The sequence below is a fragment of the Mauremys mutica genome, chromosome 19 (genome assembly GCF_020497125.1).
Source record: "Mauremys mutica isolate MM-2020 ecotype Southern chromosome 19, ASM2049712v1, whole genome shotgun sequence".
In the NCBI taxonomy this organism is placed as follows: Eukaryota; Metazoa; Chordata; order Testudines; family Geoemydidae; genus Mauremys; species Mauremys mutica.
The window spans coordinates 16,859,698-16,881,639 of record NC_059090.1 but is presented as its reverse complement, the minus strand read 5'-3'; the positions used below and the strand labels follow the sequence as shown (position 1 = coordinate 16,881,639).

General features: G+C 48.1%; 1 protein-coding gene across 5 annotated transcripts in view; it reads right to left on the bottom strand.

Moving 5' to 3' along the window:
- The window catches only part of CLUH (clustered mitochondria homolog), a 53,759-nt gene that overhangs the window by 6,000 nt on the left and 25,817 nt on the right, over window positions 1-21,942 (bottom strand). For all 5 annotated transcript variants that reach the window (XM_044993619.1, XM_044993616.1, XM_044993617.1 and 2 more), the window contains exons 5-22: window positions 20,622-20,749; window positions 19,771-19,925; window positions 18,166-18,291; window positions 16,376-16,523; window positions 15,353-15,445; window positions 14,036-14,730; window positions 12,526-12,761; window positions 11,513-11,617; window positions 10,267-10,367; window positions 8,179-8,331; window positions 7,457-7,519; window positions 6,511-6,755; window positions 5,574-5,658; window positions 4,302-4,455; window positions 3,083-3,222; window positions 2,023-2,103; window positions 907-1,032; window positions 236-357 (exon numbers count right to left, since the gene is read on the bottom strand). In XM_044993619.1, the coding sequence (XP_044849554.1) occupies window positions 236-357; window positions 907-1,032; window positions 2,023-2,103; window positions 3,083-3,222; window positions 4,302-4,455; window positions 5,574-5,658; window positions 6,511-6,755; window positions 7,457-7,519; window positions 8,179-8,331; window positions 10,267-10,367; window positions 11,513-11,617; window positions 12,526-12,761; window positions 14,036-14,730; window positions 15,353-15,445; window positions 16,376-16,523; window positions 18,166-18,291; window positions 19,771-19,925; window positions 20,622-20,749 (2,956 nt within the window). The remainder of the gene's footprint in view (window positions 1-235; window positions 358-906; window positions 1,033-2,022; window positions 2,104-3,082; window positions 3,223-4,301; window positions 4,456-5,573; window positions 5,659-6,510; window positions 6,756-7,456; window positions 7,520-8,178; window positions 8,332-10,266; window positions 10,368-11,512; window positions 11,618-12,525; window positions 12,762-14,035; window positions 14,731-15,352; window positions 15,446-16,375; window positions 16,524-18,165; window positions 18,292-19,770; window positions 19,926-20,621; window positions 20,750-21,942) is intronic.

Below are 21,942 nucleotides of genomic sequence, written 5' to 3'. Positions count from 1 at the left end.
ATAGCTGCCTTCCAACTGAACTGGGCGGCTGAGCTCTCACTTCAGCAGTCATATAAATGGTTGGGGGAAGAAAGAACGGAGGCTTGCACACAGCTGACCAGGGACAGCACTCATAAGCCAGAGTGGGGCCCAATCCCAGTTGCGACGAGGGTAGATTCACAGTCCAGCTTTCCTATACAGCGTCACACCCCCAAACACAAACTTCAACCCATCTCCCCAGACCGAGGCGCCGTACCTCAGTGCCACCTTCAGAGACTTGGAGCCGTGATACTTGGAGTTGATCGCCAGAGCATTCTCCAGGAATCGGAGGGACAGGTCGTATTCCATAACCCCGTGAAGCACCAAACCGATGTTGTTCTAAGGGCAATCACCACACACAGGTCAGAGAACAAGAGGGAGTTTCGAAAGGTGACTCCTGACTAAGCCTTTTGAGCTAAAGACACAGAAATGTGGGGGCCTGTTATTGTTATTAGCTCTTTGTTGAGGGCCCCACAGAGATCAGGGCCCCATTGCACTAGGCACTGTGCACACGTAACTAGAGAAACTGTGCTCCGAAGAGCTCTGAGCAAGGCAGACAGAGGGGGTGAGAATGGAAGTACCCTCACTTTATGTACAGGCTGGTTAAGTGGCTTGCCCAAGGTCACACAGGAAGTCTACGGCACAGCCGGGAACTGACCCCACATCTCCTGAGTCCCAGTCCAGTGCCTTAGCCATAAGACCACCCTTCCTCTCTACAGAGCTACTATCTATGCATCTGCAGGCTTGTTCCTTCCCCCATAGTGGGAAAGTAGGAGCAATAACGCACGTTGGAAGGGATGGAGAGACATTTGCCTATTGACAGGATTAAAATAAGTGAACAAGCTTCACGGAGCCTGGACAAGGAGTTTACTCAGAAGGATCACTTACGTCTAAGAGTGCCATTTCTGGGTGGTCTTCTCCAAATACCAACAGCATGAGGTAGCGTGCGCGGTACAGTAAGTTTAATGCTGTGGAGAGTTGGCTGTTGGCAAAGCAATACAAAGCAAGGTGCATCTACAATATAAGAAATATTCAAAGGTTAAAATGTGGCATCACATCCTCAGTACAAATAAAGCAGGCTCCCTCCCACCTGCCCCCCTTTAGTTTGGGGCACTGAGAAAAGCACTGCCTTTAAGAATCAAAATAATTCAGGTTATAACCATTAGGAAGAGTTACTAATCTACTAGTCAACTTAAAGAAGCCTGATATGCCATGTGAGCTATAGTGCTGAGACATGGTTGTGGTTTTTTTTTAATATATCTATATCTATATATATCTATCAGTATCTCCTAGTAGCTTCAGAAGGTATTTCAAAAGTTGACCAGCATGTATAATATCCCAACCATTTAACAGAAATTTACAAAATTGGGATGGGGACAATATGCATATTTTTTATATATAATAAAATGTGTATATAATATAAATATCATCTGGCAAACCAGAGCAAAAAAGTGTCTCACACACAGCAAGACAAATACAAATCAGAAAAAAACAGACTTTTGTATTATCTTATGGTTGAGCTATTAATTTACATCATCCTAAGCCTTTGGTGACATTTCAGTATGAGCAATTGTAGGATTGGAGAGAAACTTTGAATACAACCTTCTACAGAACGACAGGGCCACACGGACAGCATGAGGTTAGTTTGGAGAATCCATTTCAATCTCTCTCTTCCCATGATTGCTATAAGTGGGTTTTTTTTGCATGCATCTTAAGTATTAGTTTAAGGGCCTGCTTTTCAGGACTTCACTTTTAACTCTTGTGATTCAGTGACGCTCTGAATGAACAGAGACTCACTTTTCCACACATCTTGTTCCTAGCAAGAGGACACCGAAAGAAAAGAAGTGCCCCCAAGAAAGCATGCAGCGTGGGAAGAACAGGTTTACCAAGAGACTGTTTTACAAAGTTAAGGAGGCTGCGGCTGGTTTGCAAATGTGCGCATAAGCGTTAAGTCGCAGACACCAGGTGCGAACGCTACATGCACTGTTCTCTCTTTATACTCACGTATTCTTGGATTGTGTTGGGATGCTCAATGCCCAGGACCCTCTCACTCATTAGCACCGCTTTCTGTTGATTACTTAAGGCCTAGGAAAGAATGACAAACAGGAGGATGTAGCAAATTCTGAGGCTTATGTCTCAAGAGATACTTGGGTGGGAACAGAAGAGAGGAAGGTGTCTTGGTTTCCAGCCTCTCTCTCTCTCTCAAGAAACGGAGGATGCTCAGCAACAGTTTCCATTCATTTTTGGACTTCAGCAAGAGAAATGCCTTCCAGCAACTCACTGAGACGTCTGGGTGAGTTGTGCCAGGGCACAGCCAGGTTTGCCTCTTGGTAACTCTTCTGCCTTGGCAAGTGGGAGACCCAGATTTCATTTCCACTGGGAGTCAAAGGATATGCTGGGTGCACTCTGATAGCCCAGACCTGAAGGGCTGTTAATCCCAACACTCCTCAGCCCAAATGAGCCAGCAAGCAGGTCATTGCTGGGGAAGAGGACACTTGTTCAGGGTACCAGATAAGAGAGCCTTCAATAGGAGTCAAGGAGAAACCAATGACCTCCAGCGAGGACTACGGGTAAGGTAACAGAATCCAAGTGGGCTTCTCATCAGGATGCCACCTGTACAGTGGTGAAAGCGAGACAGAGTGCTGGCCACAAGGCCCTTTGGCTAGCTAGCTAAGATAGCCAAGGGAGAAAGGGGAAACCCACCGACGCAAATGATTTTGTTTCCTTAAATAAAATGTAATGTTTCAGTAACTGCTTTTCCAAGAGAGGCTAATGAACCCCTAACTCACTCTTATGCAGTAGGGAAACAGGTGTTCTACCCATTGCAGGGACAGGAAAACAGACAGGTGTAAGTGGCCAGAGACGAGACTGGAATGAGAACCCAGGAGACCTGGCCCCAGGCCTGTTCTCACACCCACTTCTCAGCTCAACTATACTGCTCATTCTGCAGTTATCACGGAGTCGTTAATCTGGAGGCACCAAGGGCAGACGGGAGGGGGAGAAAACAGTTACCGCTGACCAGCCAGGACATTTCTTAGGGAAGCAGCAGGGGGGCCGAGTGTACCTCTGAGTAGTCTCCCATGATATAGTTGAGGCGAGCCAGCAGCCGAAGGCAGGCACAGATTTCCACGTGCATAGCACCGTACACATTGTTAAACAAGTTTAAGGCTTCGTTGATGAGCTCACAGCCCTCCTTCAAGAAACCTACAAAAACCCATAGGAAATATTAGAACATAAGAACGGCCATACTGGGTCAGATCAAAGGGCCATCCAGCCAATATCCTGTCTACTGACAGTGGCCAATGCCAGGTGCCCCAGAGGGAGTGAACCTAACAGGCAATGATCAAGTGATCTCTCTTCTGCCATCCATCTCCACCCTCTGACAAACAGAGGCTAGGGAACCATTCCTTACCCATCCTGGCTAATAGCCATTAATGGACTTAACCTCCATGAAGTTATCCAGTTCTCTTTTAAACCTTGTTATAGTCCTAGCCTTCACAACCTCCTCAGGCAAGGAGTTCCACAGGTTGACTGTGCGCTGCGTGAAGAACTTCCTTTTATTTGTTTTAAACCTGCTGCCTATTAATTTCATTTAGTGGCCCCTAGTTCTTCTATTATGGGAATAAGTAAATAACTTTTCCTTATTCGCTTTCTCCACACCACTCATGATTTTATATTAGATTATATTCTTATTAAGTGTTAACCTGGGACTTGGATTTCCTTTTCCTGTAACTATAGAGCAGGCTGGGGAACTTCCTTTGCTGAATCTCTGGGCTACTGTATTACCCATAAGCAATGAGAAATCATAACTCCTAATGCCACAGCAAGAACAAGCATCCTCCATAAAAGAGAAACACAACGCGGGAGGTCTAGACGGCTCAGGGAAGTAGGTACGGGACACACAGTTCTCTACCACTAGGACACTAGCTCATGTTATGATTCTGCCTTTTCCTTGTTTTTGGTAAAGTCTAAAATTACTCTCTCTGAGAGAAGTTATTTCAACCATCTAATCCCGATCTGGGTCCTGTGAACCTATGCTGGATTTCAGAGATCCGACAGCGGTTTAATAGTTTGTGTGCAGTGAGATGGAGATCTCAGTCCCCTTCCTAGAGGCCACGTGCCCGTCACTGGCCCCTGGTAGTTTCCACTGCGGGACGGGTCTATGACTGGGCGTGGAGACCGTATTTCTCTCTCACCTCTGGAGGGCGTCCCCCTAGAACAGAGCACAGGGCAGCCTGCGCTGTGGCTACACAAGGTCAGGGCACAAAGCAGCGTTCACGTACCTTGCTGCACCTTGGCTTGCCCGCTCTGGAAGAAGTGGAAAGCATCTGAAGCTTTGGGGTTTACGTGCTTCACGACCGGGAAGATGTTGAGAATATCCTCCTCTGTGAAGGTGGGTTTGTGCCGGTTATCGAAGTTATACTCTTTCAACAGGATCTGAAGAAAACCAAAAAACCCCAAAGCTAACATCTTTCAGCTACTTTCCTCCCTCCCAAAGCCCTTCATGGACACCTGGGGCAAATGTAACCCTCAGTGGCACGTGTGTGACCCCACTGAAGTCCAAAAGGGGCTACCTGGGTGTAACTGAGGACAGAATCAGGCCTCCCAGGATGCTGTGCAACCAGCTGCGCAGCAGGCAAATGTCCCCATTTCCCAGACGGCAACACTGAGGCCCAGAGATGTGAAGGAGTTTGCCCACCGTCACACAGCGCGTTGGTGGCCGAGCTAGGAACAGAATCCAGCCGCTCTCAGCCCTAACAGCAAAATCACACTCCTTCCCATACTGCAGCATCTAGAGGGGAGTCAAATTCCTCCACTTCCAAACAAGACAGGCCAGCAGCTTTGGGTTGCCAGGTCACAGACAGACAAATCAGGGGCAGTGTTAATGCACACACGGCTAGCTGCCCTTTGGATTTTGTTTTTACGTTGGTTTATGTATGAAGACGTGGGGACAGTGTCTTGAAAGAGGGCCATGGTGGAGGTCTGTCCTGGAAGGCCGTCTCATCGTATGCCTAGATTAAACCCCTGCAGCAAACCGATCCCTGATTTGTTGTAGGAGCACGCTGGAGATGCTGAGCTCTGGATTGTGCCAGCACTTGCATTCTGAACCCTGATGTGCAGGGATTTATAGCCTACGATAAGGTGCCATCCGAGCTGAAGTCTACAAACGGGAGCCATTTCTTTTCAGTAAGGAGGACAGCATCATCCTGTTTTGTAAGGCAGAAGTTAAGCCTATTCCCCTTAACAGCAGCGGTTTCACTTTGTATTGTGCAGGGCCATTTGGCCAGCACCAGAGACAGGACTAGACAAAGGACTGAGACTGGAGCAGACCAATCTTCTTATATAAAGCATGTTTACCCTTAATGCAACTACATAAAATCCCTTTGCAGGGCTAGAACTGGCATTTCAGTACTAAATCTGCAGGAGGAGTGAAGGGCCAGGGGTGGGAAGCATCTTTTGAAAGACCTTGTGAGCTGAATCAACATATGCCCCCTGTTAGTGAATTTCCCCATTGGAGAAAGTGAGGAAGGAAAGCCGGAGGACTCGGCTCTCACCTGGATTCCAGTTTTGAGGGAGATCTCACGGAGGAGGGTGATTTTCTGGAGGTTACACACCTCGGCTGCTTGGTCAACATTCTCACTGAATAAATAAATAAGAGGCGAGAGCTTGGGGTAAGTTTATACTCAAGAGTATCCACCTAGGGCATGCCTGAGGCCCTCCCCCCGGTATAGTTAGGCGCTAATAAACAAAGAAGGTGCAACCGAACTACGTCAGAAAGCAAGGAGCTTTCCTGCAGAATGCTGGGTGCAGTCCTACGTGCATCTTTTCCCTTCCCCCGCCTTCAGCTTTAGCGATACGGCTGCTTGATTCAACCTTTTCCTTATTTGTACTAAAATCTTAAATTCTCTGATGCCAGAGAGAGCAAGAGCGAGAGCGAGAGCGAGAGCGAGAGCGTGTGTGTGTGTGTGTGTGTGTGTGTGTGTGTGTGTGTGTGTGTAAGTAAAGCTTATATTCATTGGTAATATCCATTAGTGTTTTTCTCCTCTTACATCACCGGCAACCTCTTCATTTCAGAGGCTGGCTAAGATCTGTCCTTGTTCTAGGAACATCCACAGATTTCACGCCCGCCTCACTCATGGCCATGAAATCTCTACTCCCTTCTCTGCCAATGCTCATCTCAGACTGGATACTTGTCCCTCACACTATCTCCTCTGCAGCTTGTGCCATCTGAATCAACCTTCCGGGATCTCTCTGCCTCATGGATTTGATCTCATTTAAAGTTTCACCTGTAATCCTAATTCAACCCTCCCCCGCCCCACCACCACATCTGCCTCGGTTTCTCTCCATCTGCTACTTAAGCCTTTTTAAAGTCTGATTCCAATGCTTAAGGGATTTTATAAATAATACAGGCACCCTTCGCAATACAGCTACTGATGAGAAAGAGAAATCAGGCAAAAGGAGGGGAAAGTGACGATAAATCATTCTACTTACCATTCAAGATGAAAATCAAAGTAGTTCTTTGCCTCGGAACAAATATTCTTCCAAAGCTCCTGCGGGGTCATGCTGGCCCAGGCTGTGTTATCAGCATTTCCAAGGTTCCTGTTTTTCCTTTTCTTATTCTTCTTCTTGGAGACCAGCTCATCAGCAGGGAGATGGGCAACTGGATTCAGGAAGGAGCTTAGGAAGCAATTGAGGAAGTGACTGATGGCTGCCGATAAGCCAGACAACTCCACGCCCTGTAGCAAAATACTGCAAGTCAGTTGCGGAACCTTTTCTGCGTTACACATGCATCAATCTGACCCAACTCTAAAGGAAATCCAGTCCCATCTTTACGAAAAATACCATCGTGGTGCCCGACAGAGACAGAGGGAAGGTCCGCCAGGACAGCGCGTCTCAGAGCAACAGAACAAACATGCCTGAAGTGCCACACACAAAGTCATGCAGTGTTTCAATAAAACTCCAAAAAGGGGCGGGGTTGGGGAGAATGCACAACTACTGGGGATCTGGAGATTATAATGCGGAATTCTTATAACAGATTTCCTTGCTTCTGGAACGAGCTCTTGCTCCATGTCCTAGAGTTCATGTAATAAACAAGCATCCTCGGAGGTCACAAGCACTGCTGTTTGCTTAAGCAGAGTAAGTGTTTTACAGGCAAGACAAGCTGTGATTTCACTCTTAAAAGCCTTCAGTGTAATCAGTGAAATTCTGGGGAAGAAAAGCATGAATGATAATCCACTGGGAGCGCTTCCTTCAAGTGGAAACTTGTTTTCTCTTGGATCCAGGTCTCCACCTATATTAGGCCTAATGAGATTTTACTTCCAGTTGCTAGGCAACATCCATGAACTAGCTAATGAGAAAACAGATTTAAACAGCTTCTATTTCTGAAAAACCGTTAACGAGAACCTCACATGGCGAGAGTTTAGACAGCCGCTCGTACCTGAAGGTATGTCTTGAAGATGTGTTTGGCTGATCGAGTGATCAATTCGCTGATTCCAATTTTCTACCCAAAAGGAATAAAGAACAGGGACTAAGGAAATTAGTCAATAGAGGGAACACACACACACACACACACTTTGCTTTTAGATGCATTTTGATCCATCTTGACAAAGGGTCCGATTCTGCAATCGTTACTACTGCGGAGTTGTACCCTACTCCGCAAATTACAGTGTATATTCTTGGAGGCAGGGAACGCTTTGTTCAGGAAGGGAGGGTAGTATGCAGGGACCCTATCCCTGGCAGGGGCTTCTAGGAACTATGACATTCCTGGAGCAATGTACTCACTACTCAACGTGAGCCAGGGTGGCAGAATCAGGCCCCAGCGTAACCCCCTGACCAGTCACAAGTAACATCCTTTCCATTCAATCCAGGGCCCCTGTGGGTCACTGCATGGCCCGAAAACGCAGGCTGTCTCGGACCGATCGGCAATGCCTTTTACCCCAAAGTGCTTTACGGACCCTCCCTAGCCCGAATCAGAACAGAAATATAGGAGTAAAACCGTCAACCCCTGCAATCAAAGGCTTTTTCGCGTGGTTTCAAAGCCTGGCTGTTTATTTTTACACGGCGGCTGACAGAATGCAATTAGCCGAGTTGGAATGTGGCCAGGCCCAATTAGCCCAGCGGCAGCCGAAGGGATGATCAGGAACGAAACCCGCTGCTTACGTAGACGTGCTCCAGCTGTGGGCGGGCGGGGGTCTTGGCGAGGAAGTCGACGACTTTGCCTAGGTAGCGCATGTTGATGCCCCTCTGGTGCATGGCCTCCGCTAACGTCGCGCCGTCCATCGGGAGCACCGTGTGCTCCAGGCAGTCTTTCACCTGCAGAGCACATGGAGCTTAGGGGAAAGGAGCCACCGGCCAGAAACGGGGCCCTCTGAGCCAGATGTTCAAACGTGCCCAGCACCCGCTAGCTCTCGTGGTCCTCAGTGGGGGCTGCGCCCCTCTGAAAAGCTGGTCCCTTTCTCAGACAGGGCTCTAGGTTTCAGATCTTTTTGGGGCAGGGGGTGTAGTGCATAGGGCCCCGATTCTTGACTGGGGCTCCTAGGAACTCTTGCCCCAAACAGGATTCTCAGGAGCTCCACACATCTGATAAGCGTCCTCCCTTCCTCTGCCTGGAATCCAGGCACGGACCATGCATGCCCACGGCTGGAGAAGCACGGCTGTATCAGGGAATGCTGTGCAAATCCACCTGGTCTGGAGCCGTTTACCCAACCTCCTGCAAGCGTGAACCTACCAACTAAGGGACAGGGAGAAACAAGAGATGGTCGCCCCTCCTGGCTACTGAAGGAAAGAACTGCCACATTTCCCATGCTCTCTACAAATCACAAGGGACTGGACAAAAAAAAAAAAAAAAAAAAAAAAGAGGTAGGGTTGGGCTGGGTGAGAGGAGCCGGGGTGGGAGAAGAGGTACCGGTTTCTAGTGCTGGCAAATGGAAGTCGTGAAGTACAATGAACAATGCAAATGTAAATGCGTCCCCTTGAGTTCTAACTACATTTATGCAAGTTACCTTCACATACTGAGAATGGGTGGGAGGTGGGTACACAGCAGCTCTATGTGTGTCTGTCACCTAGTTTGCGTGCTCCCGCGTGTGTACACACACACACACACACACACAAACACAGAGTTGTGTAGTATTTTTGATCCCTAGTTATGCTGCTCATTGTAGACTAAGTATTCAACAAAGAAAAAAAATTGAGCTTGTGCCCTTTTTTATTATTTTACTCTGGTATAAGGGGGAAGGGTTGATTGTGGTCAGGTTTTTTTTTTGTTTGTTTTTTTTTTAAAAAAAGATTAGAGTTTTGGGTGTTGAGAGTTATGACAAATCCTGAATCAGGGAAATGATGACATCAGAAGCGTGTGAACGCCAAGCAATTGATACAGGAAGAGATTTTCATTCATTGTTTATTTCTCTCTGAGTGACTAAGAGCACTTTGGAGAGAAGAGAGCTTTGTAGATTCCCCAGCTCTACCCTTCACTTAGAGCGCATGATTGCACACCGCACACAAGTATCTGCCCCCCAAAACGCCTTCAGGAAAACAGGAAACGGCAGACTTGTCACATCAGAGATTTCTTACATTAACAATCAGAAAGCGCTCTTAAAAAGTAACCCCCTCCATAGGCCTTTCAGTTCTAGCAAAAAGAGAAAGGGCACAAATCCAATTGGTTGTTGTGGGGTTGTTTTTTTAAGTCACCATCAATACATGCAGGGTCAGTGTGAGGGTGAGCAGGCAGAGAATATGTTCACTGTTGCATTTTGTGATTAGAGTGTATTTTGTAGTGCATCTTAGCATTGCATTTACACAGCTTTCTCTCTGCCACATTGAGTTCATTTTCAGAAGTTCCTGTCTGCAGCCGTGACGTGGTCAGTGTTTAATCCACGCCAGGGAAGCACTGGCTGGAATAGTGATTGGGGTGATCCAATAGGCCCATTTCATTTGCAATTTCCATGATACTGTAACTGAAGAAAGATTACTTTACAGCTTCAGAAAATGGTAGTAGGGAAATACCATTGATCGAGTTTTGTTCCGTGGCACATTTCTCCTTCTAAACTAGGGGCTGTGAAAGAGAAAACCCCTCTTCTCTTTGCACCACCAGAGATGTTTACATTGTTCTTTGTATTTCACAACTTCCATTTGCCAGCACTAGAATCCAACCATTGTTTAAGATGAGCAATAACTGCACAGCTGCGTTGACTGGCCAGATCTGAGGCAAGATTTGATGGAGGAGATCAGCACAACCCCCCAGTGCCTTACCAAGCCTGGGATTTGGCATGACAGTAAGAAAGCAGCGGCATCCTTTAATAACTGCTTCTGATCCTGCATTTCCTCTTTGCTGGACTCAGGGAAACGAACACCTAGGAGGGAAATTGAAGAGCTGAGAAATGGAAGGACAGGAAAAAAAACACCCTTAATTCTCAAAATATCCATACAAGAGCAAGTGGCAATAAACAGACGTGCTTTGCCCTTTCCTGTTATAAAGATGCTCTTTAAGACCTGTCAGTTCTGCAGAGCACGCCAGCTGGAATAACCATGATTACAGGCGGCTTTGCTCCGTTCTGTACCCGCTCACTCTTGTCTTTGTCTGGCACATTCCGAAGTGCCATGCACACGTACAGGGCTAAAATGAAGAGTCAGTGAAATGAGAATTTTGTCGGAAGGATCAACAAATTCTGCAAGCACTAGAAGCTCCTTAAGCCCTTCCATCAGATGGACTCAGGTTAAAATAACCTCCTTTAAGCTGCCATCCCATGCAGAGTCAGCAGCAGCCCTGTCTCCACCATCAGCATTAAAAAGGTGCTTGTGGATTTCAGCTGAACACGACTTCTACCGCATTTATATCCAGGCCAAGATAGAGAGTCAAACCCTGCTGCTTTCGACCGTGCATGCGCAGCTCCTGTTTCAGGCCATGGGGTTAGGACACTCACCCCCAAAGAGATAATGCAGCACCAAGGAAGCATTTCCAGCTTCTAATTTAGTCACCAACAGACATACCCGAGGATCCTGACTCATATGGACGAGCTGTGATCAGCTTACAGCAGGTCAGCGGGTTTAGTTTGTGATCTGCTAGAGCAGAGGCTCTCAAACTTCACTGTACCGCGACCCCCTTCCGACAACAAAAATTACTACGCGACCCCCGGAGCCTGCCTGAGCAGGTCATTAAAATGGGGTCGTGACCCACTCTGGGGTCCTGACTCACAGTTTGAGAACTGCTCCTTCCCGCACTGGGGAGATTCAAACAGCCGCCATGTGACAACCACAACAATTGTTTACGGGGACAATATCAGGATCGTGTTTAATGTGTTTCTCCGCCTCTACTGATGTGGTCTAGCAGCTGGGATGATGGAGAGCCAGCTCCATGTGCCAGGCCAGCATTCTTCAGCCCACCAGCAAGTGCGGGGAGGCAGCCTACGTGTGGTCGCTTGAAGCATTACAAACAATTACATCGCATCTTTCTGCCCCAGGCCAGAGCAGTTTCAAAGCCATCCCTCTGAGCCCCTACCTGGTGAGAAGATATCCGGGTTAAACCGAATGTCAAAGGACGTGTCGCTGATGGAGCCCACGGCTTTGCAGGCATTTTGAATCACCTCTCTGCTTTTGGGATCCACTGGGTAAGGAAGGAGACAGAGAGACTTGGTAAAAAGTTAGAAAAAAAAGTAATGCAGATTCTAAAGACAGCCCACAGCGGACATTAAAGTAAGAGGCAAGTTTTATTATGGAGGAGGGATGTTGCTGCACTGCTCTGCAAAAGGCCATTGTAAAGCATTTGGCAGCGCAATATTGCTTGGGGTACAGATACAGGCCACAAAACCCAGACAAGGGCATAGAATTCAGTACTGAGAGTGCATCTCTCCTCTGCAAAAAAATAATAATACTGGGACTTTCAGTTGGGGGCACAATTCCTATTAATTTTGGATGGGATTCAGGTGCCTCTCTCAAAAGCCCCTTTGAAAATACCCTCCCACGTGCCCAACACAGTCAAGGCTAAGAGATTCCTAATGAGAGCAACAGTGTTTTCAGCATGCAGCGTTGGGAGCCTACTTATGCTGAACTCTTGTAGTTAGTGGTGACACTCGGAGTACCTGTCCCAGACCTGAAGAAAAGCTCTGTCTAGCTCGAAAGCCTGGCTCTCTCACCAACAGAAGATGATCCAGCAAAAGATATTGCCTCCCCCACCTTGTCTCTCTTGTATTTTCAGAGGCAGCCTGGTCTAGTGGTCTGAACAGGGCACAGACCAGAGATTCCACATTCTAATCCCAGCACTGAGAGTCCCACTGTGTTTCAGGGTTGCTAATCCCTGCCCAGGCATGCCAGGAGGGTTAATTTGCCAGTGTCTGAACAGTGCCAGGTAAATACTCAAGTGCTAGTCCTGGGGAAGGCACGGCGTTCCGGTCTGAGCGACGGCACGCGTTCAGTTATTGCGACCCACCAACTTGGAGCCGTTCTGATTCGTCACCCAATCCAAAAGCTACCAGGAAAAGCATGGCCCTTTTTTGGTGCATGGGGAGTGGGTACCTGTTCCGTCATCAGATGCAATGGTCTCTGCCAGCTCTTTAACCTGATCTAATCCAGCCACGTTCTCCTCTATTTTACCATCATCCGATTCCGATTTCTCGCTTCCCACTGTTCCATTCTCTGCGGAGGCGCCATTCTCCGCGGAGGCGCCATTCTCCAGCACGCCCGAGTTCTCCTGCTTGTGGGCCTTCTGCTGCATCAGCTGCAGAGCAGCCAGTTTCATGAATAAGAGATATCTACAGGACAGGAAAGGAGAGATCTAACAGAATGCAGCATTCAGCAAAATAATCCCCATGAGCCAGACAACCAGACTAGAGGATAATCCAAAAGGCTTGCTCCTTCTCTGATAGACGTAAGATCACAGGGGCTAAAGATGGACCATCTGAACCCTGCCAGGGCATATCAGTCTACATCTCAGACAGTGGAGCAGTACGACACTTGACCGACAAACAGGACATTGGTGAGGCGCAGTCACTACTGGTGTTAGGGCTGCTGCACTGTTCAATAGCCATCATGCTGGGAAATTAACTCCCCGCAGTCAGTACATTGCTTTCTGCCACTAGCCACAGGATATAGCCTAGGGGTCCCTCTTTATCTCCAACGTCTGATCTCAGAAGGTCCAGGAGCACAGGGCTGCTATAAGAACAGCAGCAGCACTTCCCTAAGACCTTTACCTACTTTATCTGGGTCAGTGAGTGGCAGGACCCCCGTGCTGTTGGCCTGGCAGGGCTGAAGCTGAGCAGTTAAGGAGGGGGCGGCACTCCAGGGAACACCTCGCTGCAGCAGGAAGTGAGGCTGGTGATTCAGCAGGTGGTGTTTCTCCTGGAGTCAGCACTGAAGCAGTGTCTCAGCACGGCAAGAGGGCGAGGGCCGCACTGTCGGAGACGGCGAGGGAAATCTAGATCCTGACCACGTGTGGTAACTGAATATCCCACAGGCGGCCACGCAGAAGGCGGAGAGTTAACCTCAGCTCAGGTAGTTCCCAGCCTCTTGCAGCTGCCACAGGACATGGTGTTTTTGTTCAGTCTCTCACGTAAACACCGTGCAGTGTCACGCAGCTGCTACGGTCCGCCCTAGAGGGCGGTTACCATGATCTCTGTATGTACATAACCCTTTCTTGCCTCCACTGGGTTCAGGGAGCGTCTAAAGTGCTTGGAGATCCTTAGAAGACTAGCGCTACAGGAGCGGCACCACTCTTATTACCCAGACACTGAATGTCCAGGGCATTTTTGGGGAAAGGAGAAAGAACTGGAGATTAAAACCAAGATATCCTTCCCCAGTTCTCCCATAAGCCTTTCAGAAGCCCCACTGTTTTAATCTCTCACCAAGGACGTTTTTATAACAGCACTTGTCGGGGTGGGGGATGAGGGGGGGGGAAAAAATATTAGCTGCATGCGAATGGAAGTTTTGCTAGGATGCAGCATCTCTGGAACGATGCCGCACGCATTCCGGCCTGTGCTGATATCACCCAGCAGGGCTGGGTGGATGGGGAGAACTCTGCTCAGCTCACCTGTGCTCTACAAAGGCATCCACCAGCTCCTGCCTGAGACAGCAAAGCTTGTGCCTGTGCTGCTTGGGAAATCCCATTTTCTTACATTCTTCCGGCATCTCCTCCCCTTCGACCGGCAAAAAGTTCAGGTCGGGGGGGAAAGTGCGAAGCAGGTCGAGGATATAGTGGCGTCCATCATTGCCAATGATGCCTTTGCACTCCACGGACGAGCACAGCTCCACCTCCTCGTTCTTGTCATTCAGAACTTTGTGCTTCTGGATCTTGAGGGGCCGGCTGGTCTTCTCCAGCAGCTCCAGGTACTTGGGGTGAGAGACAACGGTCTTGCCGAAGTCTATCGACCCGTAGATGACGCTCTGCTCCTGCTCTCGTTCTAAGATCCCTGGAATGATGGACTGTGCCGTGACCCGGTAACCCCGGTAATCCACCACCACGGTCCCCAACGTGTACAGCCCCTCAACGTCCACCGCGTTATAGGTCCGCACCCCGTTGAGGTCGTTGGTGGGCGCCACGTAGGCGGCGACGTCCCCCCCGAAGTCCTTGTAGTGGTCGCGGACGTCGAAGCCCAGGCTGAAGAAAATGTTGTTCCAGATGAACATCTGCATCTTGGTCTCCTCGCTGGGATTGATGGCCATGACGTTGCCGTCGATGACGGCCATGGCTCCTCGGGTAGCGGCCGCCGTGAAGTCGCTGTGGACCTGCGCGTTGGGAGGGGAAGGGAAGCGTGAAGGCAGGAGCGAGCTGGGTAAAGAGAGCAGGCTGCCCACGGACAACGTACTCCCAGCACTTGCCCTCCATTCCGCCTGAAATCCCCTCAGCCGCCACCTCACGGGGGCCAATGGTCAGGAGAGCGGTTTTCACCCTCGCGAGTCTGGCTGATATTTAGATACTGAATACCTTATGGACAGGCCCCCGTTTCTTCAGCTTGGCCACTTGGGGTGCTACCGTGGGAAGGTACCTGACCAATGACCCACCCCATTTGCTGAATGTCCCTCCCCCTCAGCCCCAGCCCTGTCAAAGCAAGGCTGCGTGGCACGAAACAGCAGCACCAGGCTGGGAGGAGACTCTGTCATTGCTGGCAACACGAGCAGAGCCGAGACATCAGGAGAATGAGTCTCTCCCATCAGATTGGGAGATGGGGAGAGATGAAGACGAAGCTCCTGGCCTGAATCTTAGAAGCCTGAGGCAAAGCATCTGGGCTTATAAAGATTAAACCACAAAGCTCCAGCGAAGCTCTCAGTCAACCCAGGGTGGGTCTCTAATTGGACTGGGAATGGATTACCTACAATGTGTGTCTAATCCACCCCGCCTCAAGACTACCTTGAAAATGGCTCGTTCTCTCAGCAGCCTCTCTGGCAGGTTCTTGCGGGGTAGCTCTCGTGTGGTTTGCAACTCCTCGTTCCAGTCTCTGGTCTGAAAGAGGGAAGTCTCAGGTGAAACAGGGGTGGGGTCGGTATTTGTCGTTTATGAGCTAGTTTGCAGGAGTCTACCCCCCACTCCAGATCAGAGAGGCAAATGAAGTCAGAGTTGCACAGCATTTAAAAAGAACTGCAGCAGCACGTTCACAGCTAAAGTTCATTTAAACAGCAAGCTGTGATAGATCTTGCATTGCCCCAGTTACCCAGGGCAGCTTAGCTGGAATATCAACAAAGGGTTTGATGTGATGCGATGCTGAATTAATTAGCCAGCGTACTGAGATTTAATTACATTACAACTGGGCAGAGAACCAATATTTTGCAACCCCAAGGAACTTTCAACATTCTTAGGGCCAGAGCCATCAAGCCCCTAAGGGCTGTTTCAAGCCAAGCGCTCAGAGCTATTTTTCGAAGGAGAACTAGCCAGGCATTTAGGTCCCGATCCTGCAAGGAGTTCTGCCGAAGCTTAATTTTGTGCACGCTCTGTAGTTTCCTGACTTCAGTGGAATTACTCACAGTGAGTGAAGTTGAACATGGGTATAATAAGCCGTTGCAGGATCAGGGCCTAAACCTTGATAAAAAAAAACAACCACCCCACACATGCTGCAAAAGATACTTCTGCAGAGAGGTCCATGTGCAGAGCAATGTTATGATCTGAGCTGCAAGATAATTCTACCAGGTGGAAGGACAGGAGGCAAATTTAGTGGTTGGAGAAGGCAGCTAGATTGTCAGGATCCTGGCTCTGAGAGAGACCTTGCACAGGACACGTGCTGCTTTGTGCCTCCACCTGCAAGATGAGGATATTAATTCTCCCCTTGCTTCCCACGGATGCCGGGAGGTTGTTATCCTTGGCAAGCAATTTTCAGTTCTCTTTATGAAAGGCACTAAGAGCATCATCACCAGTAGTACAGCGTGCAGCTAGATATACCTGTCCGGGTATGTGTTCTTCATAGCCCAGCCTTGACGTATAAGCATCTTCCGCCCTCACGCAGTCCATGGCGTGTTCTGCCTGTGGTGCCGTCCAACTGTATACCTGGAAGGGGGTGGCTATCCTTTCAAAGGGATGCCTCTGAACCCTAGGCAGGAGTTCACAGCTATCAGATTATTTCCACTGAAGAGGACTTTAGATTTGGAGAACACAGCAAGAATTCTCCTCCTCCCCAACAAAAGCTCATCAACAAGATTCAACATCAGCCCTATAAAGGTAACACAGCCAGCTCAACCAGTGTCATCTGATCAAGACCCACGCTCAGACCTGGCCTAAAGCTCAACAGCAATGTGGAGAATAAACTGGGCTCGGTACCTTTTATTCAGTCTTGTTCTTGGAACCAAGCTAGCTCTGTATGGAGAAAGCTCTCCCCACCCCAATCTTACAGCTGGGTTAATTCACTCTAGCTCTCTATGTTGGAGCTAGGATCATGCCTGTGCTAAGCCCTGGCACATGGATTGTTGTTATAGAAATATAGTGTATCTGCCAGTGAAGCGAAAAAGCAAGCTTCACCTAATGGCCTTTTGTGTAGCTTCTCTGCTCTCAGCAGGTGTCAGAATCCCATCTGTACTCATTTCTGGCTCAACAGGCAACAGACTAATCATTTTTTAAATGGCCGGATAGTCACAGTGGTGGGTTTCAGGCCACGGCTAATTTCTAGCTTTCGTACAGTGTCACTTTCATCTCCCTAATAAGACCAGATGCAGGATTTTTGAACGTGCGTGTCAATTTATATCCTGCAGAGCCCAGGCAGTTCATTAAGTGGACTCTCCAAAGGTTTTGTCTGGGAGCAGAGTAAGTGGGTCCCTGTCGTAAGGACAAGGTTATAAAACAATTAGCGCATGGAATAATGAAAAATAAAAAAGTTACACAGAATTACAAGAAATCCACACGCATGCGTGTTTGCAGGTTTGTAATGAACAGGAGAGTAGTTGTTTTAAACAAAATCACTGTGTGAGACTTTTCCTCCTATTACACTGGTTTTAGTCTTAGTTCTTTATGCCCATGCAAGAATGCCCACTGATAAGAGCTATCAAGGACTGTTACAGAGCTGAGTACTGCTTTTCATTAACTCTTTGGTGCCTGGCTAGGCACACCAATCGCAATAAGATATCTGCTCCGTAGATGCCTCAGGGCATTTGTTCCTCCAGTCCCACCTTTACTGGGGAAAAAGGGTGTCCCTTTCCCACGTATTCCCGGGAACCCAACCTTGTACACAGGCATAGACATTAGATTTCTGATCAGTGCAGTGACAAGGAACTTAAGAGTTCCAGCCACAAGGCAGGCCTCTTGCTAATATGTTTACATGCTCTCAGGGAAGGTGGTCTAATGGTTTCTGGAAAAACTACCAAGGGGATTAGGTGTCAGGACTCCTGGGTTCCGTGCACAGCTCTGTCACTGACTTGCTGAGTAACCCTGGGCAAATCACTTCAGCTCTGCACCTTAGCTTCCCCATCTGAAATGAGGATTTCACTACCTACCTCACAGAGATACCATTTGTAAAAAGCTTGGAGATCCTTGCTAACAAAAATGCAAAGTTTCATCTAGTTTCCTGTAAGCATCCCCCAGCTCTGACTGAAGAAGAGAGTGTTACAGTCAACACCTGGCTTTATGAGCCAGACAGCACCATGCAATCCCCTGGGCAGCAAGCCAAATATCTGAACCTCACACCAAGCCATCTGACCAATCAGAAAAGCCAAGGCAGCTCAACATGGAAACACTGCTGCTACCGTTTCTTCTGCAGAGCTGAGAAATTTCTTTTGAAGGTCGGGCTGATCTGGTTAAGGAGTTCCACCAGGGAATGACTGAGAAAACTCGGATTGGCAGGTTTAGGATTAAAATTATATGCTGTCGACCTGCAAAGAGAAAGAAGCTCTTGTTACGGCAGAAATAAAAATACCACTCTCGTCAAGATAAGGCGGTGGCATTTTGGCAGCTTTTAATTTACACACCGTATGAAATGGCTCAAGATGGGAAAAAAAAAAAAAAGACAAGATTTGCAAAATAGAGACCTTTGTGACATGTTCTCTACCAGTCAGATAGGCTGTAATAGGCTCCGTTGAGGGTCATCTACTCCCTCCACTTAAACCACAATCGGCATCCTTGAGCCTGCATCCTGATAGATGGGGCAGCAAATGTTACTAGAATCAGTCTAGCCATCAGAGTTATGTTTTCCCTTCCTAGCTTGAAAGGTGGATTTCACAGAGCGGGGATTCTTCAGTGCTTTGATCACATGGACCACCTCTTAACAGACCTCTCCCTTCCCAAATCGGGAAGACCTGCCTCCCAGATCCACTCCTGGTCAAACAGCAGTTGCTTTTTTTAAAATAGCCCTTTCATGGATATTCGGACAAGAAACGGAATGTTAGATTTGAGAAGGTGGAGTCACCAGGACCACACGAACCAGATCTCGCCACAGTTCACCAGCTATTGGTCTGCGGGCCACATTTTGGGAAACTCTTATAAGGAGTAGTTCATTTTGACTGTGGGCAAAGACACCTGCATTGTAATGGCCTAAAATCTGACACTTTACTCACGGGAGTTAAGTTATGCACATGCTTAAAACCTTTTACTTTCCTAGTCCCAACCCTGCAGATTTTGACAAGGGCTACAGACCACCCATAAAAGCTTCTCTTCAATTATTTCTTCTGTGAGCTTGCTTTGCATTGGTCTCAGTGGCTCACTCTCCCTCTAAAGGAGAACAGGACACAGACACCCTCAACTTGTACGTTCTCTTCCTTAGTGAAGGGGGTCTGGTTCTACTTCTGACTACCGTTTCCTCCATGAATTAGGACCTTACAATCTTCCAGCCCATCAGTTACATTTGCCAAGGAGATTAGCTAGCCTGGCAAAATTCTATTCACCTACAGCAAGCACAACACAATCCATTTATTTATTATTTGCATTAATGTAGCACCTAGAAGCTCTAGTCACGGACCTCATTATTTATCATCTACAGTCATGGCAAAGGGTGGGCAAGTAGAATATATGCCTGGGCTGGTCAACTACCAGATTTTGCAAGGCTGGGGTAGACACATGCTTCAAGGCATAAGATGATCACCGCAGGGGTCAGGAAGGAATTGCCTCCCATTTCGAACAGCGCTGCACAATTTGCTTGGAGCGCCACGGGAAGTGTTACCTTCTTCTAAAGCATCAGGCACTTATCTACTGCTGAGGAAGGATACCAGACTTGGCCAAATAGCTCGATCCAGAATGGCAACACCTCGGATCTTGCATAAATGCAGGGTTACATTAGGCTACTCACTACCAAGACAGACACACTTCATTTTAAGCCAGTTAAGGCGAACAAGAGGAGGAGAGTCATATTTACTCACTGATTCAGGTAAAATCCTCTGGTGGATGCAGTGATACTAACGTGTCGATCCTCCACAGTGATGATGTACAGGTACATGAGGTCTCCGTGCATTTTCCGGTTGCCAGGTGGGGGGTTCCAGCCACTCATGGTCAAGACTTTTAAGCACTGCAAAGGCTGTGAAGGACACAACACGAGCGCTTCCGTCAGTCCGGATCCCCCGTTTCACCACACACGCCACATGGCTAGAATGCACATGCTCATGTGCAAGCTCTCTCTCTCTCACACACCCCTCGGCACCTCCATCAGTCCCAGGAACGCTGCTTGCCAAGTTAGTGGTCCTGAAAGTACGCGCCCACTAAGCACTTTGCAAGTCTTGCCCATGGGATAGTCTACAGCTCGCACCCAAGCATCAGAGCGTCGCTCTTTATCCATAGTTGAAGAGCAGCTCCTCCATGGCTTTAGACAGTACAAGGCATGGATTTCTTGATGCAATGGTTCTCAAAACAGCAGCTGCTAAAGCCGTGTTGGAATCCAAATGGGAAGCACCAGTGTAATGAGACTAAAGCAATTTGAAGCCCCAGTATCCTAGAATTTGCAAGGGGTAGAAACGCAAGATCTCCCCTCCTCCCCCGACCCTTTCAAGACGATGGGTCACTGCTATAAAGTGATCCCCCTATCCCGTGTAGTCTGTGCAAAATACTGGACCTTAAACTTTATGCCGGTGGCCTAGCAGTGCTCGCTATTCAGGCACAGGTCCAGCACTCAACAGAGCAAGTCCCAAAGGTCACTTCAATGTAACTTTCAATCCCTGAATGTGTCCCTTCAAGAGGGGCCCGGACGGCCATCTTCAAAGATGCAAGAGAACTCTACCTTCCAGTCTCTGTTCTGGGGCTGGAGGCCGCAGAGGGGTCTCTCTTTGCCACCTGGCAGGATATGTTCAGGAGGGGTGCAATCAATTTGTTCCATTTCAGTACCTTTCTTCTTCCGTTTCCCACTGTCTAAACAAACGGACAGACAGGAGGTGAGTGCTGAACAGTGACTGCCCGGACGCACGCAGTGCAGAATATTTCCATGCGGGATTCGATGGCTGGAATCCCCCCTCCAGAATTGACCCCATCTGTTTGGCCTGTCGGAACTACACTTTAGCTACGACCACTGTGCAAACAACTGACAGCCGCTCCCTTCTCCCAGCCTGACATTAGCATTATAGCACGGAGTGGTTTTTATTAAGCATTGAGGCTGGAGTTTGCAAAGCGACCTAAAGGAGTTAGATGTTTATAACCCTTTGAAAGATTACCTCTGCCTCGTAAGCTAGTGTATCCAGAAATAACAATCTCCACCTTTCCGGATCGCTTCTCAAGAGTGAAAACATCCCAGCATGAATATAACTAGCCTTGGACGGATTAGATTTTTCATCAGTAAACATCCATTTTACCGTATGCACGCTAGCCAATGGAACAATGTTTCCGTCAATAATCATCAAAATGTGCGGACAGGCAAAGTAAGAAAAATGCGGCTTTAGAACCCATTAGAATTTGATTTAAGGCCACTTACTTTGTGTATTTTGAAATGCGATGGTGAAATTTGTGTTTGAACCCTTATAAAACTTTACCTTCTTGAATCTCAGTGTCGACAGTCATTAAATAATTATTGGCTGACCACCCCGTAATTTCTCGTAACTGTCAACATTTAAAATTGATTTAAAAAAAGCTTAAAAATAAACAATTGATCTTATCTGTCAAAATGATGGAAAAAAATATCAAATTCTGCTGTACCTAAATATAACTGCAGCTCAACGTCTCTGGGTTAAGACACTTCCCAACTCCATGAGAGCGGCTGGCTGCTCAACACTTGCAAAATTCAGGTTGCTAATCCAGATACAGACTTGGGATCCTAACGTTGGGCACCACGTTTTGAAAGTCTTGGCCACTATTTGAACATAGAAACAGTCCCCTACCTAGAACTCTCCCCACTGCACACCTTCACGTAAGAGCCTGGGACAGTGTCCCCAACTATGCCCCGAGGGGGTTAATAAGCCTTCACGTTACAGATGGGCAAACAGACCCATCCCAGAGAGGAAAGGCAGTCCAGGGGTTAGGACACTAGCCTGGGTTCTGGGAGACCCGGGTTCAATTCCCGCTCCATCACAAACATCCTGTGTGAGGGTAGGCTAGTCACTTAACTCCTCTGT